At 30.8% G+C, this 23689-nt stretch overlaps 1 protein-coding gene across 6 annotated transcripts in view; it reads left to right on the top strand.

The window, feature by feature from the left end:
* Positions 1-484: 484 nt before the first annotated feature.
* Positions 485-23689, top strand: part of LOC124534141 (arfGAP with SH3 domain, ANK repeat and PH domain-containing protein) — a 66440-nt gene continuing 43235 nt past the window's right edge. For all 6 annotated transcript variants that reach the window (XM_047109879.1, XM_047109863.1, XM_047109847.1 and 3 more), the window contains exons 1-3: positions 485-831; positions 13690-13762; positions 19496-19644. In XM_047109879.1, the coding sequence (XP_046965835.1) occupies positions 706-831; positions 13690-13762; positions 19496-19644 (348 nt within the window). In that variant the 5' untranslated portion in view covers positions 485-705. The remainder of the gene's footprint in view (positions 832-13689; positions 13763-19495; positions 19645-23689) is intronic.

Genomic DNA, 23689 nt, shown 5'->3' with positions numbered 1-23689 from the left:
AGTTCTTCAGCATCATATTGATTTTTAAATATTAATAAATACTTTGGAAATGAAAACAAATCTAAATAACCTACTAATTGATTTAAAAGACCAATTCATATAAATATTTTTTGGAAATATCATTTTTATTTTATATTGCCTATTAATCTGCAACATGATTCATCTTGCTTACCTGCAACTTGTGAGAGGTGTTTTTGTAAAAAGTTGTAGTAGTTTTTTTATTTGTACTTTCAAAAGTTTCAAGAGGTGGTATTTGCATTAACATTCTAACTTGGAATTTTTCTTTGTATACGTCTAAAATCGTTTTACGTTATCTGGAATTCTAAAATCGAATATTTCAAGAACATTTATAATGGTGGCGCCACCGGTAACCATTAAGCAAAATTAAGTGGATTTGCTTTGTCTATGTAACATTCATTCTTTCTGTCAATGTTATTTTATCATTCATTCTTAAAAGTCATACATTCAATTCAATTCAATTTCAATTTAGTTTGTTCATTCATGATCGTAGAGATGGATGTGTTCTTTTGCTAAAATCAACGCAAATTGTTTTTATTTGCGCAGAAGTGATTTGTGCCTAGCAATATGTGTTCGACTTATTGCGTGTTTCTATTTCGATGAATATAGCCAATAGATCGTGTATATTGTATTAAACGAATGTGATTCAAGACTCAGTTTAAGTGCAGTTTATGTATTGTGGTCATCATGCCGGGTCTTATAGGTATTGGTGAATTTATTGACGAAACTCGAGAGGATTACAGTTCACCAACTACATCGACATTTGTTTCGCGTATGCCACAATGTCGACAGACAATAAACGCTTTGGAAGAGGTTAGTAGTATTGTTTTTTACGATGTTATTAACTATGATAAACTATTACTTAGAAAAATACATAATATACAAACAAATTAAAGCATAAATATTATTTTAATATATAAAAAATATATATAATTCTTTATTTCTATTGGCGTGTTTGTAGTCAAAACAGTTTTATTTCTACTATCATTTAAGATTAAAATATCATAATCAGTTTATTATTAAAGCGTAAACATTAATATTAAGCGTATGAGTAAAATATTTACATGGTGACTAAACTAAAACAAAAACTAACTTATTTTTGTGACAAAAAAATATTTCCTTGTAATTAATTTAAATAAGGCTCATATGAACTTTATAAAGTTGTTTTTATTATTTCTAAGAAATGTCTTTAATCTGTGATATTTATAATATATAAAGTATATATAATAATATAATATATATTGTATATTATAACTTAATTATGAGAAATAATAATATATAAAGTTATCTTTTGTTAAATATAAACATATTCTAAATGAAATGAATAATGAAACTGATGTTGCCTTGATCTACATATGTTTATATATGTAATAATATCCATATGTTTGAAATTACAGTATATGTATACATTTTTCATGATAATGATGAAAAGTAGCATATATTATATTTAAAGCCCATGTAATATTTTTGGATTTATTGTGTATAACTATTTTTTGTTGTTTAACAGTTTAAATTGTAAACATATTTTTTCTTTGTATGTAATTTATAGTCAACATGCCCATATGAAATTTAACATCTTTTTAAACTTAAAATTAGATTTAAGAAGTATTATGTAAATATTTTTATACTCACCTACCATATATACTAAAAAACATTATTAACTTTTTATACTCTAAGAAATCAGCAGCCAAATCGCATTGCTTTGGTTTTTTAATATATTATTAAATCATCAAAAATCTACTATAGGTGTACTATACAAATTTAAAATATCAACTTACATCTGTAGAAGAAAAGGGTTGTATTTATAAATAATTTTCTTTTTTTCCACTTAAACATATATATTTTTAATGTGTTTCTAAAAGCAATATAAAATAATGTTATTTAGGTATAACTTAGTCATGTAAAAATAATAAATGTAATATATTTTTAAAGTACAAAGTCATATGAGCATGTGAAATGAGGCAAGTTTCATCTATTGCACTAAACTGTGATAAAAGTTTTATTGGTTGTGACTCATCTTACATAATTTGACCTTTGACTCAAGTATGCTTCGATGCATAATTTCTCTTCAGTATACATTTATATGACTATGCCATTTATGCATTGTCAGTATTACTTCTCAAAGAGAAGTCTGTTGTGACAAGCTATTGTTCAATTTGTATTAAATTTTCTTGTTATGTTTAATGAGTTTTAGGTATTCATTATAAATAGCTAAATATGATTTAATGACTAAATATTATGTACTTTTTAAACAGTTATAACAACATTCTTTATTTTAATTGGGATGTACATATCACAATCTAAAATTAATGAACAAAAGAACAAACAAGAGTATACTGTATTTATACACTTCATGTGTATTTTTTTTACATAATGTAAATATTCCCTAATATTTTTAAATGAATATTATTTTAAAAGGCTAATAAGTATAATGTTGGTCTATTTTAGTCTGCCCATAATAACTAATCTCCTCCCCTCTCCACTCTAGGAAATATTAATAAACAATTAATTGTTCATTCATTCATATAATTTAATTAACTTACCATTCAGTGTAAACTTATACAGGTGTTTTGTTTATGACCTGATTACGTATCGGTCGTAATGAATTTGGATATCGATAGCGTCATTAATTATATTCGAGATATTCGAAAAGAAAAAAATGAACAAAGTTTTAAATGTAGAATGACATTCAAATTCAATCAAATTCCAAACATTCATAAATAACATTGTATTCCTTATCATTGCATACGAGATAGTGATCACGTTTTTTCGTAGATACAGTTTTTGACAGACTTACGGTCGGTTGCTTTCCCGACGCCAATACTCCTTAGGATTGTTAGGTATTCTGTTAGGTTTAGTTCTTCGTTATTTTAAAAGGCTGATATAAGCACTTACGTGCAAGATTTATTGTAATGGATCCTCTTATCAACAACTGAAAAAATATTTGTCGGCTCTTAAGACTCTTACGAGTTGAAGTGGAATCGTTTTATGTATACTAGTTCGCCGTAACTCTACGCAAAAAAAAATCGTTTTCTCCATAGATATGATAAGCTTCATCATCTTTAAGGTTAGTTTTAAACTTATATACATTTTCGGCGAAAGTATTCGGACTATAGTCGTCAACGATATGCACAAGATCAGACTTGTATAAACTTTCTCTTTTAATTAGTCAATACTCTGTATGAGCAACGCAATGTATTTCGTTTAAAATGTTTTTGTGTATAAATCAAATAAGTGTTATTTGTAATCGATAATTTACCGTAAATTGAATTTAGTTTACAGTTGACTGGGCAAGATGAAAGAACCAAAAAAAAAACGTATAGTATATAATTTAATTGAAATTCAAAAACGTATTTATTTGTTCAATTTCTCATTACAAATTATAAATAACAATAAATTGGTGGTACACCAATCAATGTGTACTCCAGTTTTGTTGATTTGTTTGAACCGATTGATTTGTTGTTGTTGATTGTGTGATTGTGGGTTCTCAGAGATAACTATTACAACAACAACAGCCTGTAAATTTTCCAGACAAATTCAGGTTTCCTCACGATGTCCTTCACCGCCGAGTACGAGATGAATTATAAACACAAATTAAGTACGATGAATATTCAGTGGTGCTTGTCTGGATTTGAACCCGCAATTATCTAATATATTAATATTAGGAATTAGGATGCACGCGTTCTAAGCACTGGGCCATTTCGCTTCTCAAAAATATTAAATTATCTTAAATTGCTTTATTTGTACATATTTGTAATTTAATTCCCCACACACCTTTTTTAAGAAAATCTGTACATAAATAACAGGTTTGGATCTGCGCGATACATTTAGCTACTTTTCCTCGAGAGGAGAAGAGGTCGTCGCTGAGATGCTCAGGCTTTACATACATTGTTTTAGTAATGCTCTAAGAAAAAGGATTTGGCAGGTTTTCGCGGTTAGCTAGACAGTGTCGCCGTAGACGCCTGGCCCATTTTGGAAGCGTGATTATGAATAACGGATAAAAATACCTTAGAAGCTCAGGCTTCGCTTGCTTTTAAGGCGTTGGTTGTTCGGTATTATTTACACAAGATCTTTACATATTAGGACCCACCCGTTTACTGTTGTGTAAGCTGTATGATTGTAAATTTTCATTAAAATTCCTTAAACAGTTTTTGTGTGAAATAGTAACAAAAATCCATATCATATCCATACAAACTTTATAATATTATTAGGATTAATAAATATACTACACTAATTTTATTACTTGCTGTAACCATAATTCGTAAAAAGTGCGGTTATGAATAGTAAATTTTGATAAACACAAAACTTAAAGCTGTATATTTTCACCCTTTTTAAATTAATGATCTGAATAACAGTTTTTATACAAACGTGTTGTTGTTTTCATTGAAGTCTTGTTCGATATATGTATAATAAACACTAGTGTTGTGCTCTGTAACGTGTAAACGAGTGAAAAAAAATATAAACAATAACGTCTGTAATGTAGCATTCGTTATGGATTATATGCACGGATGAAATGATTCGTGCAATAAATTGATGACGCGCGTATCATGTCTGCCTCTTGAAATTTAATGATTGAATGAACGGTACGATCGAGTGTATGTTTTTAAGTATTCACTAGTGATAGGGGTATGTGAATGATGATATGTGTAGCTACTACTTTCGATTTTTTGGCTGAGTGATTTCTACAATGTCAATATATTTGGCTCATTAGCTTGTCGTGATTTGGATTTATTTCTATAAATACGCAAAGTTTGTCGTTCTATTTTTTTCATAGACAATAATATTTTTTTGCAAGCATTTACAAGTCAATGATCTAGTACCTATTGCAGATACCGTCACAATTACCTTTAACAAAGTAGTTCGACTTGTTTGTATTTCAGCGTATCGTAACAAAGGTTTGTTTTCAAACTATTGAATAAAAATAACTAAAGGTGTAGCATTTTGTTTATTCACACTTCACAGTTTGATTTTTTATTTGATTTGTATATTTCGTCGATGTCTATATATGTATTTTATTTTGTTTTGTTTTAAATAACATTCCGATTCTGTATAACATTTTTATTTAAAACAGTTTGAGACCTCAATAGCTCAACGCATAACGGGCTATGAGAAAGTTGCAGGATCGATCTTGACCACAAAAGGTTATTTTCGTATCAAATACGAGTAACTCTTTATATTGATAGGTTTTATATAATAAATTATTTTAATATATGCAAAATATCACGACAGTTTTAGTTAGTAATATTCGTATAAAATTTATTTTATTCGTGTATTTATTTCGACGGTCTAATTACGTCGAATATGTACGTATATGATTTATTAATGCATATAAAAATGTTACATTATAGACCACATGTGAAAGGGCTCTTAGTCACATTTGTGTTTATGTGCCGGCTTGGTCTTATTGGGACCAGTTCGACCCAGATTGAAATCTCGTTTCGAGTTTTCCATTACTTTCTAACAACGTTTCTCTGAAAACAAAAAAATACACACTTTCGGTTTATCGCGAGGTGCTCAGTAATTTTTTTATAATTATTTTATATTTATGGATGTCTTCGTTCAAACTTATATAGCAATAAACTTTTTTAATGCGTAGTGTTACGAGCTATCTCAATTTGTTGGCCTATTAGGGTACCGATGCGTTCGCGCATGTAAAACAATAACGATATACAATTTACGTCACAGTTATCGTGCAATAGGCGTACAATTGTGGCTCTAATCTACGTTACCGCCCGCGCTCTTCGTTTTTGTTGCTAAAAGCTGGGTCCGCTCAGCCAATTGTGACTAATTTCTTACCGGTCAACTTAGATCAAGCAGATTGTAAACATATACCTTTATCATCAGTTTTTTTAAGATTTGAAGCCAATTAAATCTTGTACAAAAGAGCCACATAATATTTTTCTGGCACATTATTTTCTTCAGTGACCCCCTATTTATAGATAATTAAAGATTTTTTTCTTTATTGACTGACATTATTTTAATAACGTTTGATGTAGTCTACGGTACGTATTAATGTGTCAAAATAAGTAAAAACCTTAAAATTCTACATACTTAGCTAATCTGTAATATCTCATTTGTTTCTACTGTTTTTCACGTTAATATGTTATTAACGATCTGCACTAAATATTTTCACAAGTACCTACGTAACATGAATACGTGATCTTTGCTATTGAACAGAAAAGTTTCGTTTTGGATTATGAGGCATCTTTATTTCTAGTAATTAAATGTGTCTATGGTATAATAAGTGGTAACAAATTTTTGACTTGACTTTGTACGTAACATATATATATTTTTAACCGATCACCCAAATTTTATTTTAAGTAATTGAATCATTTAAAGATATATAAAAACTATGTCGTTTTATTTCCTTTTGTCACGATTTATTTTAGGTGTAGAGAAAAAAAACGTTACCGTTTAAATATTACATTGTTCTTTTTACGGTTAATTTTCTTTAATTACGTAATCACAAAATATTAGTTCATTTTTCAATTAACGGATTTCTGATATGACGTCAGTAGGTACGTGAGAGTGATTTGGGTTGGATTCATGAGGATTCTTCTTATTTTTATGATATTATATGTTTATGTGAAATAATAATGCGTACGAATAAATGTTTTGTTCACCTTAAATATTGGTGTCGCAGGTGTAAACGACCTTTCGTTTGGTCTATGGCATGATATGTCAAACGCTCACATTGTTTATGTTGCGTTTCGTTTGAAAGTACAGCTATGATGACAAAAAAATGTGCCAAATTTTGCATTTTTAGAATCGTTAAAGAGCGTTTGTGTGCTAAAGGATATTATTACAACACTAATGAATTTCTAGTTGACTGCACACCTTGGGAATGAGACGATGAATAAAAATATATTTGGATTATTATTAAAAATAAATGTTGTATATGTAACATGATAAGAAAAGAAATCAGTTTGTTCGCTGAGTTTCTTTCGCCGGTACTTCTCAGGTCTGAGGTGTTAAATTCCGGACCGGTAGTATATTTTTTGACCATCAATAAGAAAGTGTAATCACTTCTATTTTGAATAAAGATTTTTGACTTTTATTTTGATTTAAAAATGTATCTAAAATGTATGGTAATTTAGCTTTTACATTATTCAGGAATTAATGATACGGGTAGAAATTTGTAGGATGCTGCGAATATTTTTGTGCTTATATTTGAGTTCATTGAATTCCTCTTAAAAGTTAGGCATATCTTATCAGTTTACTTGTTTAATTTTATGAATTTCTCATTAAACTTAAGATAAATATTCTTGTAAATAAATGTAGACGTACTTATAAAATTATGACGGTTATTGTTCGTGTATTGTTTTAAATCGTTCATACGATCAAGATGAAACTTTATTTTTATCGTAATAATATCAGCGTATAGTGTATATTGTATGTAAAGAAATAAACGCATTATTAATCGATATCGCAAATTGAGAGATTTGACTGGTGTGATATATACGTATGTACTTACATATAACGTAGCGTCAATACATAATGGTTTTGTTTATGAAAATATACACAACTTAAACAGCGTATGTCACTCTACAGCATTCATTTTAAAGTATAGTGGGAATTAAAATTATATCATATGGAAACTAAAATCATATGAAAGTGAAGAATATCGTAAATGTATTATTTGTGTGTGTGTGTATCATATGAAAGTGAAGAATATCGTAAATGTCTTATATATGTGTGTACCTATATACCTACATAGAGTCTTCTTGTAGTCGTCTTCAAACGTTCAATGACTAAGGTTACAAGGTCAACCGCTTTCGCTATCGATTTTATAAAGTCTCGTACTCATTTCACTTTAATATTTTTCGATCTCTACAAAAATCTCGACTCGCGTAAAGGTCATGGATGGTGTATTCATTAATTTACGTGAACGAGCGTTGACGACTTTTATGATTCATGGCGCTTGCATTGTTTTACATCACTGATAGTAGTGTTTGTTTTTTTATATTTTTATCCTCGTCGTTAATTTCAAATGCACGAGACGTGAATCATGTGTAATTAAAATAAACGACGTCATTAGTTGCTCGCTTAAGGCGATGTTTATCGAAATAATGTTTTATATGTGTTTGATAAGATTTTTATAAGTAAGTAATATATTTGATCAGAGACGATACATATGTCTGACTGATGGATGAATTGCTCATTTTCTCTTAATAAGAGAGTTTGCAGTTGGTACGTTAGAAGCAGCTTCACTTCACGAATTCTTTATTTAATGTGAAAACCTTTCTGATTTTTGATGGGCTTTGAAACCACTGGCTTCGCTTAAGATTTCCGTGTTATATCCACTCGCTTATCATAGCTCCACCTTGACGTAAAACAATTTCCAATTTAAAAAAGTAATTAATTCAACCCGTCACGTTTATTAACAGTTTCAGTTTTGCAGTAATTACTTGATTTATAGTTAATAAAATCCTAATGTTAAGCTTTAATTGGTATTTTAAAGTTAAAATGTACATACAAAACACATACCGATGTACTACTATGTTTGTTTGTTTTTTATCTCATAAATTTGAAGGTAAATCGTTATTGACTCTCAACTAAGTGCGTTGCAAAGCCTATTCTACATGGAGTTAAAATGAATAATTAAATTTGACCTTGAATGGTACAATATAATTTTTCTATGGTATTTATTAATGATACGTTAATAGTAGGTAGATAGATAATAGAGCGTTTTTATATTACTTTCCGATCATTGGATACTTCCAAAAAATTAGTATGAAAGTAAAATTAATATAAGAACATAAGTGGAATAGTATTGAATTATAAATAAAGATATAATATCAACCCACAATTTTTGTAGTGCATGTTACAGAAGATTTTAACAAATCGAATCGAATATGTAAATGAGACTAAGACTAAGACTTGTTTTTCTCCTTTCCATCTCTTGGGATAGATAACTCTATTAGAACATTTATATATCAAGCTTTCGTTAATGATTGAAAAATAACCCATTCAATATTAGATAATGTCAAATAAATATAAAACTGAATAAATATAAATCTGAAATCAGAAATAATAATATTCATTTAGAATCGTTCTGATATTTAAGCAGTTTACACTAAACAATTATTAAGCTATCAAAATAAATACGTAGGTACTTAGGAACATCTGTTAAACGAACCGTGTTCTTCGCCAGCTGTTTCTTGTATCAATAAAAACGTCTATTTAAAGGTCTGCTTATCATGAAATATAGGGTATTCATTTAAAACATACGATTACATTCCAACAGTTACACAGTCAGTAAAATTATAACGTATTATTAAAGCTTAGAAACTATTCAACAAGTAAATCAAACAAAAGATGACTTTTGTTTATATTGAGAACAATAAACAATGTTCTTTCAAACAAAAGTGTTTTCTGACAGTCTTAAAATATATTATTTAAACTTTTTTTTAATATTTATTGCTCATTGTCCGAGTACGTTCTTATTCGTACTATTATGAACCAACAGGCAAGGTATATTTCTGTGATCGGTTCGATTGTAAATTACTATTGGTCGCCTGCGACTTGACTCGCGTTTGTTGTGATGGGTTAGTTATTAAAAAGTCCTACAAAATTATATCAAATTCGATTTACTGGTTTGGCTGTGAAATATCGAAACGAAAGACAGAGATGTTTTAGTAACATTGGCATAATTTATTTCTTAATAAAATAATTGAATACTTGAATATTCAATCAATACAGCAGAAAGCTGCCACGTACTGTCGGATAGATTTGATATATTAGCGGAAATGATGTATTGGTATAGTCTAAGCGGCCATAAATGTGGAAGTTTCACATTCTGTTTTAATTTGGGTTAAAAACAATATAAACAGCTTTTTTTTAAATAATCACATATATGGTATAACTTAAAACGTTCATGTTATTTTAACCCTAATTAAGTTTGTTTGTAACTGATAGCTTCTCAGTGATACGTAAATTTATTATTATTTTGACCATTGAGTATATAAACGTCATGTTCATAAGATTTGACAATACATAGGATTATCTAACGCAGAAATACATTTTCCAATCGAATTTGTAGGCCTTGTTATTAAATCGTTCATACAATTTAAAAAAATAAGCTATATTGTGCAATGTTTGTATATATTGAAAGTAAGTCGTAATGTTTTTAGAAGGGATGATAATAATTTTGCTTCCAATTCAGGAAAATATGAACTTAATTGAAATCAGAATGACCTCATATCTGAAGCAGTTACCGTAAAAGGCAGCTGTATTCCCTGGAATTGGTAGCATAAAGGAATTCGGAGCGAAGTAAGTCGGCGAAACAATTAAGTACTGCAGATTGCGACTCAGGTATTTAGATGGAAGACCTAAGTGGTATGCTTGCATTTAACAAGATGGCGGGCTTTTTGTTGAGCGCCGTGATTGAGTTAAACTAGTTTAATGTCTTAATTAATGCTAGAGTGTTTTAATTTAATACTATTGCGGTTGGAAATTGTACCATTTTCTAGAATATACTGAAAAGTATATAAAAAGGAAGGAGATTTAAATACATTCAGTATAAAGTATGTATGTATAAATGTGTAGGATGACATCGATTTTATTATCTATACTGCAAGCAAAAACTTCGTTACATACATGTTATAAGTAAATAAATTATTATTATGTGTTTCCCTAAAAAGGTTTTATAAAATATAGTACCAAATTAACAAAAATAAACAATTTATATGTTGGAATTATGACATTTGTTGATCGGAAGGAACTGTAGTATTGTCATTTATTTTTAATTTCTACTTATATTACTAAATAAATGTCGTAAATTTGTAACCGTAACTTAATACATATAAAATATTAATATTCGTATTTAAGTAGGACAAGCGAATGAAGTAATAAGTTTGTTTGTTGGTATTATATTTTTTTAATATTACCAATAAACATTGTATGTATCGATATGATGTCAATAAACAAAATACAAAGCAAGACCACAAGGTGACTTGACTGGAAATATTTGTACCGATGAATCAGTTACTTCTTAAACGATTATAAGATACGTGAGTTAATTACGAGGTGACACTCAAAGTATAAGTTCATAAAACTTAATACATCTGATTCAACAGGTTAACGTATGTATTATTGTTTATTATTTCTCTTCAAAAGACCAAATGTTACCTTATTATAATATTCAACTAGCTGTGCCCGCGACCTTGTATGCGTTTGAATTTAACAAAAAAAAGTATTGTAGCCTAAGTTACTCCCTATTATATCAGTTATCTGCCAGTGAAAGTCCCGTCAAAATCGGTTCAGCCGTTCCAGAGATTAGCCGGAACAAACAGACAGACAAGCAAAAATTTTTAATTTGGTTTATGTAAGAACATATTATACCAAAAAAGTAAAAAAAGGGCTATTTCAATATTATAAATAAACACTCTGATATTATTATATGTATAGATTTTGAAAACCTGATTCTGCATTTTTCGGTTGGGTTTATTGCGGTCTAAAAAGGATTTATATTTTATAGTAAGCGGCAACACAAATTAAAAATCCATTCGATTTACCAGGTGTCCGAAAACAGGACGCGAGCACAATGACACATAACTTGCCTAAAGTTAGGGAAGCGAACAGTATATTTATATTATACTAATACATATTATAAATGCAAAAGTAAATTAATCTTCACGTATAAACCGCTGAGTCGATTTTGATGACATTTTTTATGGAAATTTTGTTTGAGTTTGAGTCTAGAGGATGGTTATAGGGTACTTTTTTAAAAATGTGGGGGTGAAGGGGTGATCTACAGGCAGTTTTGTAAATTTCTTGCGGGTAACGCCGCAGATTCAGTTAGTTTCAATGCAATGACAGTTGCAGTGATCAATGTCCTAATAGGTTATTAAACCAGCGATAATTACGTATTGTTAATTTAGAAACAAAACAAAGTTATATGTATATATCATACACCTTTCACCGTTTATAATTGTTAATTAATCGTATTTGTTTTGACTAAATGAATTAAAAAAAAAGCTCGTAATAAAACCTGTACTAATTATGCCTAATAGGTTTATGTCTTGGCCGGCTGTGATGTAATTGAACTTCCGGTAGATAATAAAAAGGCCACCCCAATGGATGTCCTTCGGTACGTTTAAGTGGATTTTGAGAAGTACCCATCCATCGAACACTTAATCGTTTCAACTACCCATACGATGGCTCGGAACTAGCCTACCAATAAAAGCATGCTCGAAGAGGGTTGACGATAAATATATGGTCGGTCGAAAAAGTATGCCAAATCGTTTGTAATTGCAGGGTATTTTAAACAAGCATTGACCCCGAAACAGAAGCAGGTAAATTATAATGAACTAGTTTAGCCCGTGGCTCCGCTTGAAATTACGTGTATTTACAGATACTATATTGAGTTACTTCTGAATAAAATACCTTAACTGTGAAAGAATTAATAAAAGTACTTCAGTATTTATTGTTTACAAACAAACAAATATTTTGTCTTCATAATATTAATTATGAAGTGAAATTAATTGTATTTAGTGATTCATTTTGTAGGCGGATTTCTCTTACGTAACGTTATTACACATTTGATACCTATTGTATTGCTATGTTAGCTTTAGCTTGACTAATTTGAAATTATATTTTGTAATTATGGTATTCATTCATGGTCTTAAATATGCAGTTAATTTTGAGAACATTGCAACCGTTTTTTATTATGAAGTTCGCATCCTAGGGGCTTTTATAAATCGTCGTTTGTGCGACAGATGTTTGGAGCTTGCGTTGAATTGTGGATCCTATTGAATACACAGAGAATGACCCTGTCGCTAAAGATTGGGGTCAGGGACTCGCTTTTAGAAGCAGCTTTAATAGGATTGAATACAATGTTGTTGCAATTATATGCAAGTTTTCACTATGATATTATTACATTTTAAAAATGAGTGCTTTTACTTTTGTACTTATAAAATAAATTTAATATTTCCTCTTAATTCATTTAAACATAGTTTTCGTTTTATAATGAACGTAATATATATTATCAAATCAAATCAATTTTATTCAAGTAAACTTCACAATAGAGCGTTTTCGAATCGTCAACAATTAAATACTACCACCGTTTCGGAAAGCAACTTCTAGCGAGAAGAAACGACAAGAAACTCGCATAATTGCTCTTTTCAAATAAACAGATTTATAATGCTGTTATTTACAGTAATTAGTGTCCTATGATGGAACACGTGCCTAACTCTAGGCGTTTCTTTCTAAGAAGTACTCTTTTAATGAATAATATGATTTATTTATTAATTTAGTCTTAATAATCTTTTTAAATTTTGAGAATGGTAAATTGATTAAATTTTCCGGTATCTTATTATATATGCGTATACCATTGCCCAAAAACATTCTATTTACCGTATGCAAACGGAAACTGGGGGTTACAAGTTTATTCTTATTTCTTGTGTTAATAGTATGTATATCAGCATTGATGGAATATTTTTTTATATTCTTTTGTATAAACATTATACTATCATAAATATATTGTGAAGCAGCAGTTGATACACCAATTTCTTAATATTTGTCGCGTAATGATGTCCTAGACCTAATAATGTAAATAGATCTGATAGCTCTTTTCTGTAGAATAAAAACAACTTCAATATCTGCTGAAAATGAACTTTCAATATATTATGAAAATAAATTAGTATATTATCATAATGTTTTTTGTTACAGACTCTGGATTTCGACCGCGATGGCCTAACGAAACTCAAGAAGGCGATAAAGGCTATACATAATTCAGGAAATGGTATGTTAGTAGTTTTTATTTAGTTTTCAAAGTTAAATAAACATAGTTTATATTGTTTTGGATGCTGTGTCCACCTACGATGATGCTGTACTTGCTATAAGTAAAAATAAGTTTTTCTTTTGTAATGTAATGTGTTTTGCGATTATAGTAAAACAATTAGTCTGGCTCTTTGTTTATCTTTTGATATCAATATCATTTAATCCTTTGATTGATGTCTTAAAAACAGTTGTAACTATGAAGCATATAAATATTAGTTGCAATTAAGTGCAATGTAATATTTTTTTATTCACAATCATCCCCATTTCTATTCTAAATAAGTGACCAGTTGGTTCGAAAAAATGAAACTCCGATTTAAGATTGCTAGACGATTTGAAAACCGTTGAGCTATCGAAACTATGAACGGAGAGCCAACTATCAGGTGTCGTCCATCTGCTCCCACAAATCATTGCCTTATCTGTGGTGTACATTAAAAAACGTGCCTTAAAATTCATTCGTTTGAATACAAACTCAATCAATTAATTGTTTTTTATCATTATGGAATTTGTAAATTAACAGGTGAACATCGCTTCGAATTGTCGTTAATAGTTTTTTTTATTTTATTATAAAGGAAGAGAAAGTGTTTTTAAGATGAAGTAAAATAACGTACTAATGTTCCAATCCAAAAGGCTCCATAAATCCAAAGAATATGTGATGGACTTTTATATGAAAATTTATTGGCGGTTTGCAACTGGTTATCCTCCATGTGTTGTTACTGTGGGGCTTTCGAAGTACTAAGCACTAAGTAAAACTTATATTATATGTAGTATAACAAAAATATTGAACGTTATAAAAGTGGCGTAATTTCGAATAAGCCTGATACCAACAAATGGTATTCTTAAAAAGGTTTAATCATATATGTATGTATATATATATCTATACGTAATACGAAAGCGGACGTGTCTAAATAATATTCACGCGTAAGATTCAAACGAACCGGAGATGATCTTAAGTAAGACCGTGTCTAAAGTTTGTAAGGCGTCGCTTTACGGTTTATTTTAGTCTTGAATGGTATGTCGAACTAAGTTATTAGGTATGGCACAACGTCGTCGCAGTATTCAAATGCCAGCGGGATAAAAACAGCACTCTCGTCGAAACACTTTTAGATATGGATTTAAGGTACATGTTCCGTTTGACGACACGATACTACCCGAAATAGACGAGGAGGATGTGTTATGAATAGACATAATCTAAATATATACGAGGAATTCACGTCTTCGTTGTGGAAAGGTGAAATGTTTTAACATTCATTACAGTATTATAGATTATACGAAAGTATATTGTATCACGTTTGAAACTGTTATATTGTTACTTAATATGAAATAAGTGCGTTTGATAATGTGATAAAGAAATACACAAGATTCTTCGAATTTGAAACGTTTGTAAAAGAGTAGGTACAAGATTATATTAAGTTCTATTGTGTCAGGTATCATAAATTTTTGTTATAGAATTTTATGTCCAAAATTAGTATGCCGTTGTGCCGTGAGTGAAAGAATTTCATGCCGTGGCCCGTAACGGCAAACGGCATGACGTCGCCAAGAATGTGCGTATCGCATACATCGTTGCTATGTAATATTATAACACAATATATTTATTAATTAACGAATATAAAATATATATTTTATTGGTTTTCATTAACCGTAAATGCGTGTCGGTCACGTTTTATTTATTAGATCGTATGTGTCAAACAATTCACTTAAAATGTGGTGTGTGTAGATGATAAAAGTATTGTAGTTATGCGTAAGTATTCCACAATATGCCCAATAGCTTGTAAAATATCGTTTTAAGATGCAATAGGATTAATACGTTTGTTTTTGATGACAATTATACATGTTGGAATTTGTAAAACTATAGAATTTACTTTATAACAATTGTCTTTCATACTTACTATACGTGATGTTTATTTATAATTTATTTACAATCTCTCCCATATAAATTCACTGTTTTAGTCAGTGTTTCCGATAATTCCTATATTTTTATGATCGCGTACCACTATTTCACAGTAACAATAACAAGCATTAACTATAACTGAAAGTATAAACACGGTAACTTCGTGATTTATAATTTGAACGTTTATAATATAAGCAATAGTTTATCTTTAAAACTTGTTTGTTGACGAGAATTGTTAACACGCTTTGAATATGATATTTATTTACCATATGATTCTCATCTCAATAAGAAATATCGTTCGAGGAAAATGAGACGAATTTATTTTAACCATGATATTAGTTATGATATGAAGTATGTTTTGAAAGTTATCTGTATAAATAAATAATCACATTTTTATTCCATATGTATAAGTAGGTAGGCGGACTTTGAAATGGGCCACCTGATCAATGACATCTCGTGACTTCGATGTCAAATGCTGTTTGATTTTTGATGCTTGGATTAGGTTATAATACACTAGCTTATTAAACTATAAAGACTTTCAAACTACATAAAAAAATAATTATCGAATTGTTATTAGACAGAAGATAGATGATGATATTAAATGAAAGGGATATTCTTATTTAATTTAACGTTTCAACTATTAAAGTACAATGATATAGATAAGGATATAGGGTATCTAACACTTCACCCCACTCAGACGCGAGTAGAAACTAGTGTAAAATAAGCAAGGTCCTTTAACGGGCAATTCGTTATCAGATCGAGATTAATTGACGTTAATCAGGACAAAAACCATAGCTTTCCCTTTTACCGATCAAGAGCGCTCAGTTACTGTGTTAGAGTTTATTGACTTCACAATTCCATCGCGTGCTAGGGTTTGTTTACAGCCTCTGAGCTGAGCAGCGAACTGGTCGTACGGGTTTGGATTGCGCTTAGCCGCAGACGGCAAGGTCGTGCGCACGCGCCCGCAAAAACGACCGAACAGCCTCAGACATTCTTATGTGGTATATTGAGTATGACTACTACGTTTGTAAAAAAAAACCACAACCTTAACTTCCTATTCGTGTTATGGTGCCAGCACTGTATCGTTTATAGATCACGCTTGGAATCTCTCCAAGAAGAATTTCCTTCACTTTTATTATCGTTCGGTATACAATAACAAACACGGTATAATAGATCTGTGATGTGTTTATCGATGAGAACATTGCTATTTTATTCGCATTGAAAATAGATAAATTATCGATACTAAATTACTGTCCAAATATTTAGATCGTCGAATGCAATCATTTCTGTTGAATAAAGTCGATTATAAAACGTTCTAATTTTTTGAAATATTTTATATTGTTCAAATATACAAGACGTATTTTTTTTTGTAACTTTCTTGTTACATTAATGCCTTTTCATGTCTACGAAAGGCCCTCAAGTCATCGTTTTGTCCATACAAAGTGGTAGTGAAATGATTATACGAGCCCAGCGGAGAAATTGAAAGGCGTAAGGCTCAAGTATCGTCATTTAATATTCAGAAAGCGTCGATAAGATAGAGCTAGCAAATGTGGGCCTCGACACGGATCACAGTCTTCATATCTCCTTACCGCCGACGCGACTAACCATTTTGTACATTAAATGACTAACAAGCATTCCAGTTAAGGTAGTGTTCATTGATAGATACAAGATTCGTTTTGTTTTTTTTTTCTTTCTGTAATATTTGAACAGTTCGACTGTGTTTAAGGAAATTAGGAATAAATATATCATGTAATTAGCATGATATAAGAAGAAGCATAAGAATATATAGCCGAATGTATATGTAGCTTGGAACAATTTTTGTATCGGAGTTTCATTTTCGCGGACAAGGTATAAAGTAAAAGAATCTTTGAATCTTTTGCAATTATTAGGTTTTAATGTTTATAACAGACTACAAAATTAATTCTAGTAATAAACTCTTCCTCGGCATCGATAATATACATATCATTGTATGTATACTTACTATAACTTAAGGTTAATTAACTTATAATAAAAGTCGCCCGCGGCTTCGCCTCTGAAATATTAGTATAGATTGAAATAAAAGCAAAATACTCTTGAGCGTTAATTTATATGTTTTCAGTTAGATATTCCCAAAAAGGTCTTATTAATTACTTTCCTTTTTTTTAATACGAGAGAGTTTTTTAATTCATGCCTATGACTAATTAGAATTCCATTTCGAAGTTTTCACAGCGCATCGCGTTAATCCTCCTAGCGAATTGAATGCGGCACCGGCTATAGAGATCGTCGCTTTATCAAGTTGTGCAAGTTCCCGTGTAAAATGAAACAAAGCCGGTAGCCATTGTAACGAAATCCGGAGCTTAAGTTAAATTCGCTGTACACAATGATAAAAGAAACTCGCCTACAAATGTTGGACTTAAGTTACTATCTCTAGCTGGGTTGCGTTTCATTCTGTTTGTAGGATTAGTTTCTGTTTTGTCCTGAATTTCTAGTTCTGTCACACAGTAAAACTTGTACGCGTATACTGTACCGTCTCTCGATAGTTGCCTCAGCCTGGGCGCCAGTTCTGCTTATGATGACTTTATCGTAGTCGTATTTTTTTAGAATACCTGCAATGCCTCAAATGAATTATGGATTTACTAATATTCCAACTAATCCCTCCTTATAAGCTTATTACTTGTGTGGGTACGATACCCCAAAGGTTTAGGATACTTAATGTTCCGCTATTGACGCTTTATTCTACTATAACACAACGATGAAGTTGCGTTACGGTCGAAGTTACCTCGTATTCAAATTAGAATCGTATTACAACCGATGTCAATAATATGAACTAGCCTTCATCCATGATTAAACCATAATTTATTTAAATTATGCTTTGAAGCATATACCATCTCCATTTTTAAATTAAGGTGTGTGGATAGTGGACATACAAGTCGCAAACTTTCGTGCGATACACGCAGCTTACGAGCACGAGATTGCACATACAAAAAACACAAATTGAGCAAAATAAAAGATCAGTGTTGTTCACTCGGTTTCGAACCTGCAGTCTTCGCTTAAAATTCACGAGTTCTAGCCACTGGGCCAGATTGGATCTTGTTTGTTTATTTCTTCGTATGATAACTTTCATTCATAATGCATCATCAGTATTAGTAATCTTCATTTCAAAATGTCAAACATATGTGTATATGTTTTTATATATTACTAGTTGCACCTGCGGCTTTACTGGCACGACATTTATAAAACTACCTATGTATATCACACAAACCGTCACTCTCATTATACCCGAGGATTCAATTAAAAATCCTATCTCAATACCAAATGTAATCTAAATTTGTTCAGTGGTTTAATCGTGAAGAGGTGAGAGATAGAGTTACATTTGTACATTCGTTGACTTCCAGGCAGGATAAAATTCATACACATAATTGTAATTATATAACATGACTGTATTTTGAAATGTTAAATAAGAGTAACTACTGAGTTCCTTGTCGGTTCTTCTCGGTAGAATCTACTTTCCGAACCGGTGGGAGCTTCACTTTTGTAATGACGATTCAAAGGTGCTTGTAAAAGCCTATTTGAATAAAGTATATTATGACTTGATTTGTGAATAGTATTGTTAATAATACTTTGTTATCACAGTTATCAGTTGCGGGATATTTACTATGTTTTTTATTTCGACGTTATCTACGAATGTCTTGTACACGACAAATATCGAGCTCCACCGAACAAAAATAAGAAAACATGCTAAATATCCCGTAATTAGTAACTGTAATAAAATAAATAACCATTTTAATTAAAAATGTTATGTAATAATACTTTGATTTCTCTGTATAGCACACGTGGATAATGAAATGTACCTGTCGCGGGCGTTGGAACGGCTCGGCGAGAACGCTCTCAGCAAATACTCGGAGCCCGATATTGGCGCGGCTTTCTTCAAGTTCGCCGTCGTCACCAAGGAACTGTCTGCGCTCATGAAGACCTTGGTTAGTTTATTATTACTTTAGTTTGTAAACCATCACTTTTATATGTACTAAGTAAGTATATAAATCTATGGTTACGCCATAGATTTATATGGTCGTAGGTCTGTGAGTCGAGATGGCCCAGTGGTTAGAACGCGTGCATCTTAACCGATGATTGCGGGTTCAAACTCAGGCAAGCACCGCTGATTCATGTGCTTAATTTGTCTTTATAATTCATCTTGTGCTCAGCGGTGAAGGAAAACATCGTGAGGAAACCTGCATGTGACAAATTTCATAGAAATTCTGCCACATGTGTATTCCACCAACCCGCATTGGAACAGCGTGGTGGAATATGTTCCAAACCTTCTCCTCAAAGAGAAAGGAGGCCTTTAGCCCAGCAGTGGGACTTTACAGGTTGTTTTTGTTGTAGGTCTGTGAGTAAGTCCGTTTGGGTAGTACCACCCAGTAATTAAATATTCTACCGCTGAACATTAAACAAATCGGTATTGTTGTATTTATTATTGGAGAATAAAGCAAATTAGTGTTGAACCAAAATAGTATTAATAAACCAAATAGACCAAAATTCAATATATATGTATATATAAATCATACTAAAAGTTAACTAATTATAAGTTGTAATATAAAAAGCTTATTTTAATTGAGTCCTGACCTTTCTGCCTCTAGAGTATATCAACATACTTTATATCACTAATATAAAGTAGGTATATTATCAAATTTAAATGAGTTTCAAGTTATGTAAAGCTTAGTATACATTAACGTATTAACCTATTTTTATGCGACACATTTCTATTCGTGTTTGTATAATTTAGATTTGCTTTTCAATTTGCATATTATATATTGCACATGTAATACGTAAAAGGCGCAGTTTCGTTTGCACGAAACTGTTACGATTACTGCAGTCATTCCATATTTAAATTTATGAAATGTTATAAAACTGAAAATTTTAATTCTTTAAGTTTAAAGTTAAACTGAAGTACTCTTGTATAAAACATTCTGACGTTTATTACTTAGAAAAAGTGCTAGATCGATCAAGTGAGGTCGTTTGCAAGGATTTTGCAAAGAGGATCTCTCAGTAATGGGAAAATTTATTTCAGCTCAGGTTAAATATAATAGCGATCGTTTTGCGATAATGAAACGCTGACTTTAATTACGTACCTTATTTGAATGGGATTTATTTTTGTCGTAAAAATTGTTGAATGTTTGCAAACATAGTATGTTTAGTTCACGATTGACCCCGATTATGTCGTTATAGAAAGTAAAGTGGAGTTCGAGAGTGGAACATCAAAAATGCCATTAATGTACGTGGATACAGTCGTCAGGTATACGTGTACACGCTAAAACGGCATCTTTATAATTAACTAGTTACCGCCCGCGGCTTCGTTCGCATTTAATGGGGTAAGTTGTTATGTGTCAGGCAAATAATTAACTTAATACGTCACGCGGCGTGACATAGTTCTTCCTTGGAGTTCAAGTTTGCTTTTTACAAAATTTTATCAAAATCGGCTCATTGGTTTAATCGTGAAAGAGCGTCAGACAGACAGACAGTTACGTTCACATTTATGATATTAGTATAGATTTAAGATACCTTATTTTCTTTACAAATTATGTAGGTGGATGCAAATGTGCAAATATTGACGTGGTCAGGAATATTAATCGTTCATTACTTCGCCAATGTACTGCCAAACTTGGAACTAAAATGTCATATACATTGTGGCTGAAGTTAAATTATTATTAAATTACACATAAAATATTAAAATAATGATAACGTTTGTTCAAAGATATAAGAGCAAAATAAACCTTAAAGTAACTATTGTAGGTTTGAAATTTCACTTTCTGTGTATTCAATTCACGAATAAAGAAAGAAGTAAAATATATCTAAAAACATAAAACAATGACAAAATATATACATTTTATAGTTTATACATTCTGAAGCGATAAGATTTGATAGATTCGTAACATAATATATTAGAAAATATAAATATTCAAAAGACATATCATAACATGACAATATACTTGAATGTTTTCTTTTTTTTTTTTAAATGAAGACAATTTACATTTTATTTATTAATAAATAGCAAAATTGTCAATATCATTATTTTACCTAAAGTAGATGCAGACAAACGAGTTTTCGAACTGTGTCAAGTTTTAAATAACAAACTATTTTCGAATTTATTGAACGATACCAAAACGGATATTACTCTGACTGAAACTGCTTTTTAATGGAATCTCGTGAAAATAAATTATTTTAAATATAGAAAGCGGTCATCTTAATTATTATTTTATATGAGGTTTGAACGTATTCATTATAAATGAATGTATGTAATACGTAACTACTTATAACGACACGCTTCACAAGCGTTTATTTTCAAATTGTACGCTTTTTCGAGCCGAGATGGTCCAGTGGTTAGAACGCGTTCATCTTTATCAATAATTGATGGTTCTAACCAAGGGAAGTACCATTGATTTTTCATGTGCTTAATTTGTGTTTTTTATTCATCTCAAGCTAGGCGATTAAGAAAAACATCGTGAGGAAACCTGCATGTGTCGAATTTCAACGAAATTATGCCATATGTGAATTTATGAATCCACATTGGAGTAACGTATAATATGCTCCAAAACATTTCCTTAAAGGGAGACGGGGCCATAGTTTTAATGCTTTTGTAGTTCGTCTAAAGATGAATTCGATCTTAATATAAAGTGATCAGTGCGTTGTAAGCGTAAAAATCGCCTCATTAGTTTCACTACCAATCAATCTATTTGTTTCAAGTCGGTTCTCCTTACTTGTAGTGTTAATGCCAATACTACTTGTTAGTGCACGTGTTTGATATGTGTATGTATTACTAGAATTGTACGTGATTGTAAAATGTCTGCAGAATATCAATAAATTAATTTTAATAGTTCGACGGCATGATTGATACTCCACTCTCCGCTTGATTGCAAATGTTAAACAATTTTATTGAATTACTATAACGTGTTCATTCAATTGGGTTATTCATTGAGTTTTAAAACGAAATCGACCAGTATGAAACTGCTTTTGTAGTAATTGATAATATTATGGATTGTGAAAAACTTTTCTGAATTATTCATTACAAACTACTCGTTTATTTCATCAATTGAAGTCTGTAAATTACCCACTGCTGGACTAAGACGTCCTCTTCCATTAATGAAAGGGTTTGAAACATATTTCACTTCGCTGTTCCAATGCGGGTTGGTGGAAGTCGTCTAATATATATTTCTATATTAATATTAGAAATGTGTAAGTAACTTTGTCTGTTTGTCCTTCGCTCTTTTACCAACCAATGAATCGAATTTGATGAAATTTGTTGGGAAGCAAAAATGAACTTCAAGGCTCCGTTTTTGCCTAACATATGACAACCAACCTCCTAAAACGCGGGTGACAACTTAGGTTTGATATAATTTTCATATAGGATTTAAACAGACGTGTCTGCGATCTATCCACATACCATTCTCTCGTCATTTATTATACTGAACATCAATACTTGGCTATATTCCAATTTAAAGAGAGAGGAAGAGATAGCAAGTGAAGTGTAATTACATCGACATTAGGGGTCATAGTCTCCTCAGTTCGACTTACATCCAGTTTAGCGGCTTATTGATTACACCTTAGTATTAGTTTGTTACCTGTTATAATGCTATGGCAACCCTAATTTTAACAGGTGTACTACGTCAGCATTTAAATCATTTAAATGAAAAATGAAATGGAACATTAAAAATTCGAAATAAGCAACACTAAATTTAATAAGACTCAAGCAACCCTCCTCAATCTACAATTTTATTAGGTAATTTGTGTCGATTGCTAGCGGAAATTGTTTTATTGAGTTTCGCTGAATCTCTTACGGTCTTCTGAAGTCTCGGAGGGAACGTGAAATATACTATAGATTTAACGGAAATTCGACTAACGTTTCTTTGATATGAAGTATAATTATTATTTTTAATGTACTAAGAAAAAATAATACAACTCTAATTAAGATATATATACGTTATATATCTCGGTTGATTTTATTATTATTGCCACACAGTTCGTAGA

This window comes from Vanessa cardui, chromosome 1 (assembly GCF_905220365.1).
Source record: "Vanessa cardui chromosome 1, ilVanCard2.1, whole genome shotgun sequence".
NCBI classification, from domain to species: Eukaryota; Metazoa; Arthropoda; class Insecta; order Lepidoptera; family Nymphalidae; genus Vanessa; species Vanessa cardui.
Note: the sequence above shows the minus strand (reverse complement) of the source record. Positions and strands in the feature narration are given on the sequence as shown.